At 41.7% G+C, this 12,403-nt stretch overlaps 1 protein-coding gene across 2 annotated transcripts in view; it reads left to right on the forward strand.

Annotated features, from left to right (window-relative positions):
* MLLT4 (myeloid/lymphoid or mixed-lineage leukemia (trithorax homolog, Drosophila); translocated to, 4) overlaps positions 1 to 4,703 on the forward strand; it is an 80,550-nt gene extending 75,847 nt beyond the window's left edge. For both annotated transcript variants that reach the window (XM_009082965.1, XM_009082966.1), the window contains 2 exons: positions 3,314 to 3,398; positions 4,102 to 4,703. In XM_009082965.1, the coding sequence (XP_009081213.1) occupies positions 3,314 to 3,398; positions 4,102 to 4,246 (230 nt within the window). In that variant the 3' untranslated portion in view covers positions 4,247 to 4,703. The remainder of the gene's footprint in view (positions 1 to 3,313; positions 3,399 to 4,101) is intronic.
* The last annotated feature ends 7,700 nt before the right edge of the window (positions 4,704 to 12,403 follow it).

Raw genomic sequence — 12,403 nt, forward strand, 5'->3', positions numbered from 1 at the left:
TTCTTTGTCTCTTCATCTTGTGTCTTTCATAACTCAGCATGGTCAACCATAATGGAGTTTAATTTCAAGCAGAGCTCTAGCTCCTAGTACTCATGAATTCAAACCTAATTCAGTCCAAAGGTCCATGCTGCATTTTTTTTAAACTGCTGCTGTATAGGAAGAATCTTATATATTTGACTCTTGGAGTGTGTCTCACTCTGATGTTGGCAGTTTATTGATATAATGCGTTGTCTTTAAACAGCAGCATCTGCCAGTACTTCCCCTACATTGTTTCTTCTTCTATATTCTTCTGAAGGGAATGGTGGCCATGACATTCCCTTAGTTCATTCTTTTTACTTATGCTGGAAGTTAACAAGCACCTGACAACTAACTCCAGCTGGCCAAATCATCCATCTGAAATGAAGAAGGTAGCAAGTCACCTGAGATCCCAGAGGAAAGTGTTTATGCTGGCTTCTAGCTGAATGGCTAACTTGTTTACTGAGTTCAAGTCTCAGTGACACATGTGGAAGCCTACAATATAGTATATCCCCTCAGCACTTTTTTGGCCACCTAACAAATTAGGAAAATCACTTGCTTGCTTTATTCAGAGGTGTGTCCTGGTCATAAGGAGGATATGAGCCTCCAAATAGGTTTCATCTTTCAAAAGCACTTCTAACCCAGCTGCAGGAGTATATGAATCTCATTTAGGATATGTATGAGGCCACTGAGCTTCCTGTCTGCATCTTTTCAATTGAGGCTCAACTCATCATTTTCCAGGAAGGCATCCTTTCCTTTCCAGGGAAAATCAGCTTTTGCTACAGTTGGACTGCTTCAGGTGCCAAAGAGAAGCTCTGCAAAATATTGTGTGGTTTTACTGTTGTGGAAGGGGCAGTTGTTCAGGTCAGTTACAATCACTGATGCAGTTGATGTTTAGTAGTTTCACTGCTGAGGGTCAGTATGGCATCTAAATAGCATAAAAAAGTATCCACGCAGATTCTTGTTTAAAGGGGAAAAAAACCCCCACACCTGAGTATTTACCCTGATGTTGCCTGTGAGATCTCAGGATGTAGTAGGCTCTATGGATCCTGCAAGCCCATCTGTCACCTCTGGCTGTTTCTGTCATAGGTTCCAAATCTTAAAGGAAGGTGAGGGAAGGTTTTAGTTTTTCAGTGTGTTTTCATTAGGCTGATGTATAAGCAGACAGGCTGGACACTGCCTGCTGTGTGCAACTGTTACAGTGCAAATAATTCCACTATGCCTACCCACTGTGCACGTGAACCCGCTAATAAACCCACAACCTGTTTTGTATAAAAAGGACTCTAGCTTTTGAACACAAGCTATCACAACAAATTAATATTAAAGACAGGAAATAGTGGAAAATATTATCTTTCAGCACTGTATCTATCTGTGTTGTCAGCTTGCTCGTAGGAGTATTCCGAAATGGCAGGTTTCTGACATGAAACTTCTGCAGTGTGTGTCTGTACTGAGTTTTTGTTCTTTCAAAGGACTTTCTTTTTCTAGAAATTGTTATTTGAAACTGACTATAATAGAGAGTAAAATGTGCTTTCCATCACAACACGTAGGCTTTCAAAGGCCCTTGCTTCCCTTCCTTATTTGGCACTTTGAAGGCTGTACATGTAAAGAATTAAGCAACTGTAGAACCATCAGTCACTAGCTGTCACCACTACGCTTCCTGCCTCCCATCATCCACAACCCAGAATGCCACTTCATGTAAAATTGCATTTCCCAATCCTGCTTCCTGATAATTTTAGTTGAAAAATGAATCTCAGGAAAGTGCAATGTTCAGTGGTATTATTGTGTGCACACTTGTTTTTCCTAGAAAGCAATCAAAAAGACAATCTACAAGGATTTGGTTAGGTTTTGGTAATAGTTAAGGAATATTGTAGTATGATGCTTCGCCTTTAATAATCTAATTCATAAACCATACAACTAATTCTGAATACTCTTATTTCATAATTTTTAAAATAGCCATGAGAACAGGTTAACTTCACCTGATTGCTCAAGCTTCTCTGAAGACTGCCTGCGTAACGTACAAAGCCGTTTGCACAAAATGCAGAATTCACTGTGCAGTTTACCATCTCCCCATCTTGCTGACTCTGTTACATTACTGTCCTTTACAGCTCTTTCCTGTTCTGAGTGTTAACTCTAGTAAACCACGCTTCTGCAAATACTGCTCTCGTGCCTTCTTCCACTGGGTCTCTTAAGACCGTTGACTCTGTCAGCTAACTGAGGAAAAAGCCAATACTCGAATTAAAACTACAGTCCTAATGCAAATGAAGCTGTGAACCACAGCATGTGGATCCAGACGTTTCAGAGTAGGGAATGTAGCACTTACATGAGTGTAAGACTCATGTTTGAGAGGAAAAAATCTTCATATGTGTGGCAAAGCTAGTACGATTTGGTCTGCTGCAAATTCATGGTGGAAAAAATTAAACGTACAGCACACTAGCTAAATTTGCCTCCTATGTCTCTTATTGAATATTTATGAGAAGCTACATATGCCAGTGGAAGAAGCAAACATTTCCTTTTGTACTGAAGAAGGTTCACAAGACATAACACATACAATGTTGAGACCAGAACTGTCTGAAGACAAATGTTGAGTAGTGTGCCAACACTTGTTTTTACACTTTTCCTGACAGTTATTAAGAGAATACGGTCTTAAATGCAAATTAAATTATTAAACTTTTTGATTGGAAATAAAAGGTTTTGTCTTGTGGCCTTTAGAAAGAATTAATATAATATGTAAAATGTGTGTGTTGTATCAACTTAAAGGTGCAGTGCTGCAGGATCGTTTCTTGACATTTAAATTGAGGGGTGAGAGGTAAGAGAGCATCCTCTGAGTGATAATTTACTTAGGTTAAACAGAGACTAAAATTCTGAGTGCTGAATTGCAAAGATGGTATGTACTAATCTTAGCTTACCTTTAGCCTCAGAGAGCAGCTGCAGCTAGCTTATTTCCTGTGGAGCTTGTCGCAGGATAATGAACTGTGCTGCTCTTTCCGTCCGTCTCCTTGAACAACTTCTAGTGTCTTACAGTAAGCCGTAAGACCATGATTTGGTATGTGCTGGGTAATCTAAACAAAATGTGTTCTGGCTCAAAATTAGGAATAAAAAAATTAAGCTGTTTTGAGGGGGATGGAACTTAGTAGTACTGGTTTTAAATATTCTAGAAGTCAGATGATCCTCCAGATTTATTTTGGATTCTAGTTTGAGATTATTTCTTGACAGAAGCACTGCACCTTTTTGAACAAATAAGTATAAAACTTTTGTGTTGTAACTGCAATCCTTCAACTTACTTTTTCTTTTGCATAAGGAATAAATTCATACACTGGATCTACAGGAGCAGCTGCTGGGGCCCATGAAGTTTATCGGGATCCAAGAGACAAAAGATCTAAAAGGTGACATTCAGGAGTCCATTAACTGTTGTACACCTGACTTGGCTAACTTGTGCCGTATTTTCTGTTGTATCTCTGGGCTACTTGAGTTCTGCAGTTGGCTCTGTCATGGGTTACCATAAAATACAACTAAGTTCTTCACGAGTCTTTAGGTGATCCAAAGCACTGCTGAGCAGCAGCAAATTTTGGCACTACAGCCAAGTAATCCAAATGATCATTTAAATGAGTAACCTCCACTGTTTTAGGTGTATTTGTAAATCTGAACAGTACCTCTCTAGAGGGTTTCTTAGTAGGCTTGTAATAAGCGTAAATAATACAAGCTGTATATATATCTCATATAACCTTTATGCATAGCATACTGAAGGCATGACATAAAATCTTTGTCTTCCAGTGTTTTTTTCTTAGACACGTGCCACCACAGAAAAGCGTCCTAATTTACCCAGAGCTGCAATGCTGTGCTAATATAGACAGAGCCTTAGTTTATACCTGCCCTTCACTCTGAAAATTGGCAAGCATTTTCATTCTTTTTAATGTGCCAGAAATGGTCACAAGCCATTAAATTGTCTAAGCACAATGGCAGAGTTAAAGGTGCAGAACACAGATTGGAGACTCTTCTGCTGTAGTTAAAGAAGCTTTCAGTCAATACATGTCATTAAGGATATTGCAGATGAGAATTACAAAAACCACTTTTTCTTTTCCTTTTCAGTCAAGATGCAGATTTACCTGGAGCACCAGAAAACTTGACGTTCAGGGAACGCCAGCGACTTTTTTCACAGGGTCAGGATGTATCCAATAAAGTAAAAGCTTCTAGAAAATTAATGGAACTGGAAAATGAGTTGAACACAAAATAAGATTAAAGCACCTTATCAGATGTAACAGAAGATCTCCAAATTGAGGGATTGAGATGGGGGGCACGCTACTAATGAACAGAAAATGAATATTTTCTGAAAGGAGTGACTTTGATTCCTCTATATCTAAGACTGTTAATTAAGATTTAGAGATGTTGCAATAGCAAGAAAACTGATTACTTTGCCAGGAGCTTGTGGTTTATACAATGAAAGCACTGTAAAATTTAAAAGAGATGAATCACATGAAGGTAACTTTTTTTCCTTTCTGTTTTGGGGGTTAAGTTCTTGTGCACCAGACCAAGTAGCACTTGTCAAAGATAAGTTCTGTTTCCTGGTGTTTTACAGAAACACTTGTTTCAGCTGCTGAGCAGAGAGAGTGAGAATAGCTTGAACTGCCTAAACTAAACTGTGCACTAGAAGTTAGTACTTTAGGTTGTTTGATAAGAAGCCAATATCTGGGTCACCTTAAATAAGACTTCATATGCAAGTGTGATATATTGTATGGTGTTCATAGAATGATCAGCATATCAATATAGATCTTACCATTGCTTAGTACTGGAATAACACACATTCTGTAGGTAGAACCTTGGAGTAAAAACATTTCTATTCCTATGTTACTTGTTGGGTCTAAAATGGTTGCCTAAGAGTTTATCTGTGGTTATGGAAAAGTCTGTGTTGATGCATCCCCACTCTATGTGCTTCAGACTCTCAAAAATGTGAAGATAAAACCTTTGGTTAACTGCTCCATTAAAAATTGCATAAGCAATAGATAGCAGGCTACAGTAGTGGCCCTTCATCAGCTTGGACCAAAATGTTAGTGGTGTGTTAAAGGTTGAGAAGTGATGATTCCAGTTCCAAGGGGAGCAGAACGGAATTGTATGTCTTCTGAGAGAGGTGGAGTAGAAGTTATTAGGCAATTAGGCATGGAACAGTATTGATAAGTCCGTTATTATCAGTTCAACAATAGATTTATTTTTTTCTATGGAGACATGAACTGGCATATTAGAGAAAAAGACTGAAGTGAGAAGCATCAGATACAACACTGCGGTCTGGGAGTGGGAATGTTAGTGAGGTTGTTAAGAGAGCTGGTGTGCTGGCAAGGAACCATCCCTGCTTAATGCTGAGGAAGCAGTGCTAGTGAGCTCCTCTTTAGCCTGGCTGGCTTTACTGACATCCTCTTACTGTTGTACTGAAAACCTTTTGGCAGTTCAAGCTATTTTTTCACACTGTAATAGCCTTATTTAATTTTAAATTGTTAATCTTTTTCCTCCCACTGTTTCTTCAGCTATGCTTATGTGGCTGATGATGTTGGGAATAAGGACCTCATCAGAGTTCTTCTCATTGTGTGATGTTAAGACAATATATATTGTGATTCCAAACAAATTTTCTATTTGACAAAGCCCTTTACTGGCTTTAGATGATTTTTTTCCTGTATCATATTGGTCTCTTATAAATATATATTTAGGGAATTGTGCACACTTCCAAATACAAAGGGGTAGACTTTCACTGCCTTAGGAAAGAAATCACTTTTAATAAGAGTTGTATGATAAATAAATGCAAGTTAATGAAAATTGGAGTGTAAATATTTTTTACGTATTTCAGGTTTCTTATTTGAAAGTGTGCTTTTACCGTTTCACCTGTTAAATATGAAGTAGAAGATTAAACTGGTTCAAAGTGTTAATGAAGGATCTGCATGCTTGCTATGTCTGTTAATCAGGAAAAGCAAGCCTCTCCCAATTTATCTTGAGAACACTAGCAGCCTTACAGTGACAAATTTTTCTTAAGGAAAAAAAGACAAACCTTATGCTGTGGCTGAATTCCTGTTGCTGCTAGACTCTGAAAAAGGCTTAGCAAAAAATACCTATAACCTTCAGTTGAGTGGATTTGGCCGCTATTGGGCATTCGGGTCAAGTGTGAATATGTGTAAAAGTGCTTTTCATATTTGTCTGTGCATTATTATGAAAAACATCAAAACTGCTGTAGTTGCCCATTTCTACTGTATTTCACTTGCAACCTATTTTTAATAAAGTTTGTATTGTATTTAACTTTGCATTAAATGTTTTTTGTACTGTTTGTTTTTTAATTCTGCATTCATAACAGCATTGTCATAAACCAAAGGGATACTTGATGTTCTGCCTTACCTGTCCTCTTAATATATATTTACAGGCAAAGTTGGCATATCTCACAGTAAGTAGATGAGAGATTAATTTTACATGGAGAATATACAAAGGAGGCTTCTTCACTGATCAGAGAGGAGAATTTCTAGGCCTAATGTTGTTTGGTATCTGTAGCACTAACTTGAAAAAAAGTGACTTTTACAGCTTAACCAGCAACTTATGAAATACTAAATATCGATGGGGTCAGTTATGCAGACTAGTTACACTGTATTTGTGTCCTCCTCAAGTGCAAACCTATATTTCTAACAGTGAAGAGGAACCTGGAACATGGCTTCTTTTGGAAAAGCAAGCAACATTACATGCAGAGTCTCCACAGTGACTGCTGTGGTTAATGGGAGTCAGCAGTTCAAGGTCTGCTTGGGGAGGGAGCCAATCCCCAGTGAAGTGCTGTAGTTGCCTTCTGGTGCAGCTGTATGTCCATTGGAGATGGGATTGAGAGCCACCTATGCCTCTTCCCAGGTGAGTACCTTCATCTCTTGAGTTGTGGGGTCTACACTCTGGAATTTTCAGAATCACCACTGAGGACATTCTGGATTTTAGTTTGAGATGTGTGTATAAAGGCAGTGAAGGAGCTAAAGGAAGAAAGCGCAGAACTTGAAGTGCTGTTCAGTATGTTGCAAGTATGACTGCCAGGACCTCAAGGCATGGCTATGGGGAGTCTTTTATCCATGTTTTGAGTCTGTAGCTTTTGCCCATGTGAACAGCCTAAAGAAAAATTTTAATTTTGAATGTAGAATGTCTAGCCTAGAAGAAAAAGGAAACAATCCATTGTCCTTCTGTATGGGAGTCCCTCAGTCTTAAGCAAGAGCAAAGAACCAGTGCAAGCAAAAAGTGTATTTGATGAGACTATAGTTGTTGCAGGTGTGAATTGTGTCATAGAAAGTTTTATTTCCAGACTAAAGTAGTCCAGAGTTTGCAGGGGAGGAACTTAGTGATGTGCAACAGTAGTAATGCATTATCAGTGGGGATAAAGTTCTGGGCTATGTGTTGCCCAGTTCAGGTCAGGTTTGCTCAGTGAACACACTAGTGTGATGGCATTGAACAGTGCAGCAACTGCTTTGCTTTAGCGACTTGAGTTGTCAGCCTTGGCAGCATAGCTCTTGGTATTTTAATTGATGATGGCCCTTAGGGTGATAATTGTGTGAAGCTATAGTTGCATATGCAGCCAGTTCTCAGCAAAGACTTTAAAGGTTTTCTAAACCCTGTGTCAAATTCTCCCTTCTGTGCCTATCATCCACATAGACTGCTTTTCAACTCCTTTCAGGTACTGTATGTAATACAGTCTTGCTGGTAATTGAGAAAAGGCAGGGAAATGAACCATCGACAGAGTCCATACATAGTACACATCCTGTTTGCTGAAATAATGAACAATATACTGATCATACAGGTTGCACTTTGTAGGTGAAGCAATGAGTACACAAGCAGCAGAATAAACAAGACCATTCTTTACCTCCTAATTCAATTAGATAACACAAGAAATCACAAATAATGATGGTAAAAAATGATCTTCACCAAGAATAGTCCTAAAACACACATAGTAACTCATGTATGTGATGATAAGAATAGGAAAACATTGGCTCTTCCTCCTGTTCTGTCAAGTGACATTGCTGTGTCGCTCAGAAGTCAAAGCCTGACAGACTGAAAATTTGGGGTCATCAGACTTCTTTCCCAGGTGTAATGGCAGGTAAACCCCTTAAGGAGACCACTGTGCACCTGCACAAAGAATCAGAGTGGTTTGGGTTGGAAGGGACCTTAAAGATCATCCAGTTCCAACCCCCTGCCATGGGCAGGGGCATCTTCCGTTAGACCAGGTTGCTCAGAACTCCATCCAGCCTGGCTTTGAACGCTCCCAGAGATGGATCTGTTTATTCTCAGTAACAGATAATTCAGAACTGACCAACAGTTTCTGAAGCAAATGTCTTGCTAAAAATGTAGAATGAAATATTTACAGCTTCACTGAGAAATGTTCTAGAAGGTTCAAATTGAACCTTCATCTGAACTTCTTAGAGGCTGTGTGCATTAGTTGGCTGTCTCACATTGCTGTCTGCTGAGTGTGGCAAATGCCACCTCATACAGGCAGTAGAAAATGCAAATGTGCACAGCAGAATCCATGTTTGGCACAAGAGGGATAATGGCCTTCTCTCTTGGTAATTTTCCCAAATGCTTTTCTAACCATTTTGTTTCTTGTTATTGCATTTGGGAATCCTGTAATGGACAACTTGTTATCAGAATGCTGAAACTGGTACCTCACAGGTCTTCTTAGTTCCACTACTGTGGTTAAAGTGAAATGCATTGGAAGTATTCAAGACACTGCTCACTTAGTAGTATCCTAAGATTTATAATCCACTGATGATTTTGTAGTCCATGGTTGGTATTTTACTGATGCGGAATTAGTAGAGTTAAATGTGGATTTAGACATTTTTGTTAAATTTCTGGCCCTCCGGTTCCACAGATGGGTCTGTAATAAGGCAGGACTCTGCATTTGCTGGGGGGAGTTGGTAAAAGCTTGGGGGGAAAAAACCAAGATTCTTCAAGCAGAGTATCAGTGTAGAAAGGTGTGCTGGAGTGTAGCCTGGCAGCATTTCCAGAAGATAGATGATGGATTTTGTATTTGATTCGTGCCTAGATCTCACTGACAGACTACTGTTTTGTTCCCCGCCCATCAAGCAATTTCTCGTAATCTTTGGAAATAGAAGGAATATCTCTAAAGAGAATTGCTGCTGGTATGATGAGTCAAGTCATACTGATATTTTTTTTTTTATACAAATGGGACAATTTTCAGTATTATCCTATATTCAGAGGTGCACAGAGAAATTACTACGTAAGAGTAGTCTATGAATGCTCAGTTTTAGGTTACTAGTTCAAAGTCAGAGTGATAGTCTGTTACACCCTACAGAAACAAGATTCTTAATCTCATTAATAGTGGGTAAAACCCACAGTAGGGCAGAGATTAACCACTACACTTCAGAGATGAAGCTGAGTTTTGTTGGAAAATAACATTGTTCTGACTTGATTGCTGCTGCAGGATAAGCATTACCTATAAAAATCACAGCTCTGTGTCAAGAACTGTGAGTCACAGCCCCCAGGCTACTAAGTTATTCTCCCCAAAATAGTTGATGTTGATAAAATCCTATCTGCCTTACTTAGTGCCAACATCTTATAACAGCCACAGCATTGCAACACTTTCGAACTATTTTTTAGCCTATATCCATTTGTCAGGTCTCATTTTTCCAGCAACACACAACTAGTTGCAAGGACCAACTGGTGAGTTAACACTTCTGCATGTGAAACCCAACTGCAAATAACCAGCTGGGTTATTCTTTAAAAATACAAGCTACAACTTGCAGCAACTTGTTGAAGTTGCAGTAGTGCAGAAGGTGGTGGATAGACCTGCACAGGAGTGTTTGGTTTGGTCTGTGACAGGTGGGCTGCACCTGGGTTCATCTGTAAAGGATTGCTATCCCTTCAGTGCCAAACTTGTAGAATTGTAGAATCATAGAATTTTAGGAGTTTTAATGGATCTTATAGATCATCTAGTCCCAACCCCCTGCCACAGGCAGGGACATCTCCCCACCAGACCAGGTTGCTCAAGGCTTCATCCAGCCTGAATACTGCCAGGGTTGCAGCATCCACTGCCTCACTGGGCAACCTGTGCCAGTGTCTCACCACTCACAGGAAAAGCCTAATATCTAGCCTAAATTTCCCCTCTATCAATTTGTACCCATTGCTCCTTGCCTTGTCACTGCAGCTCCTAACCAAGAGTCCCTCTGTGGCTCCCCTGTAGCCCCTCCAGATACTGAAAGGTTGCTATGAGGTCTCCATGCAACCTTCTCTTCTCCAGGCTGAACAGCCGCAACTTCCTCAGCCTGTCTTCACAGGGGAGATGCTCCAATCCTTTTATCAACTTCATGGCCTCCGCTGGACTTGTTCCAACAGTTCCATGTCTTTCATATGCTGAGGGCACCAGAGCTGCATACTGTATTCCAGATGAGGTCTCACGAGAGCAGAGTAGAAGGGGAGAGTAAAAAAATGTAGAGATTCACTGCTGTGTGTCTTTGGATTTTTTTTACCACCTGTATGAGAGCACATTTACCATGTTCAGTAGACAGTAACTTGAGACTGCTGTTTTGCAGAACTGGATTCCTCTGTAATTATCATGTTGGCTTTGGTTTAACAAAAACCCCAAACAACTGTAGTGCAAAAATAGTGCTATTTCCCACTTCCAAGAAGCTGACATACTTGTGTCTGGCATGCTTTCCCATTTCATAGCCAAATAGTATCATGACTGCTTTCAAGATCGTGTTAATCTTTTAGTGCAACACAGTGGAGCAATAAGTAATATGACTAATATATGTCATATATTCACCTTGGAAACCTCAGTGTGAGACCCCCAGCCATAGCCTGGATGAATAGCTCCTGTCTTGAGCAGCCTCTCCAGCTGAACCCACGGGCTTTGTCCATGTCCTAGGAGTAGCCCTGACACTGGCTGTGTTCTCAGTTACGAAACAGACCTCTGTGGCACATCCTGCAGTCCACTGTCAAAGCAAAGTCAGCTGCTTGCCCAGGGCTAGATCTAATTGGGGGTTGAGTAGCTCCAAGGGTGGAGGCTCCATAACCTCTCTGGGCAGCCTATGAGTGTTTGACTACCCTCCCAAAAAAACAAGTAATATTTTAAATTCAGATGGCATTTCATCTGTCTCAATTTGTGCCTGCTGCTTCTTGTCCTGTTGCCGGGTACCACAGAGCTCAGCCTGGCTCTGTGGTGTTCATGCTCTTCCATCTGGTATTAATATGCATTGACCGGATGCCTCTCAGCCTTCCCTTCCTCCAGGCTGCACATCCCCCAGCACACTCCGTGTAACAGATGTTCCTATCCCTTAATCTTCTTTGTGGCCTTTGCAGCCTTAGCCCACAGCACACATCGACACCTGCTCCGGGGAGAAATCCTGTAGCCAGTATCAGAGCTATTGGCTCTGTCCTCCTCCTCCTCCTCTCCCTTGGTGGATGTGTGGAGTTTGTGCCCCTGAGCCCAGGAGCTGGGTAGCCTTATATCAGCCTGGGGAGCTCCAGGCTTCCCTTCTGTCCCTGCACTTCTTGCCCTTCCAGGGCACTTAGCCCAAGAGATGGTGTGGGCAGAGGGGTCTCTCCAGCCCCTACGGATAGTTGTCATGGACCTCTGAGGTCAGTTATCCCAAAGGAGGCTGCAGGGAGAGGGATCTCCCAGTGCTATGGATATGGACCTCTGAGGTCAGTTATCCCAAGGGATGTGGCAGGCAGAAGGATCCTCCAGCCCCCTTGGATAATGCATATGAGCCTCCAAGGTCAGTTATCCCAAGGAAAGCTGCAGGCAGAGCGATCCCAGCCCTATGAATATGGATCTCTGAGGTCAGTTATCCCAAGGGAGGCTGCAGGCAGAGGGATCCCAGCCCTATGGATATGGATATGGATCTCGAGGTCAGTTATCCCAAGGGAGGCTGCAGGCAGAGGGATCCCAGCCCTATGGATATGGATATGGATCTCGAGGTCAGTTATCCCAAGGGAGGCTGCAGGCAGAGGGATCCCAGCCCTATGGATATGGATCTCGAGGTGAGTTATCCCGAGGGAAGCTGCAGGCAGAGCAATCCCAGCCCTATGGATATGGATCTCTGAGGTCAGTTATCCCGAGGGAGGCTGCAGGCAGAGCAATCCCAGCCCTATGGATATGGATCTCTGAGGTCAGTTATCCCGAGGGAGGCTGCAGGCAGAGCAATCCCAGCCCTATGGATATGGATCTCTGAGGTCAGTTATCCCGAGGGAGGCTGCAGGCAGAGCAATCCCAGCCCTATGGATATGGATCTCTGAGGTCAGTTATCCCGAGGGAGGCTGCAGGCAGAGCAATCCCAGGCTCATCCCGCCCGCCCTGCTGGGGGCGCTGTGCTCCAGCCCCTCGCCCTGGCCCCGCCCTGCGCGCCCATTGGCTGTTCGCGCTGTCACTCACGAGGAG

This window comes from Acanthisitta chloris, unplaced genomic scaffold, assembly GCF_000695815.1.
Source record: "Acanthisitta chloris isolate BGI_N310 unplaced genomic scaffold, ASM69581v1 scaffold12209, whole genome shotgun sequence".
Lineage (NCBI taxonomy): Eukaryota > Metazoa > Chordata > Aves > Passeriformes > Acanthisittidae > Acanthisitta > Acanthisitta chloris.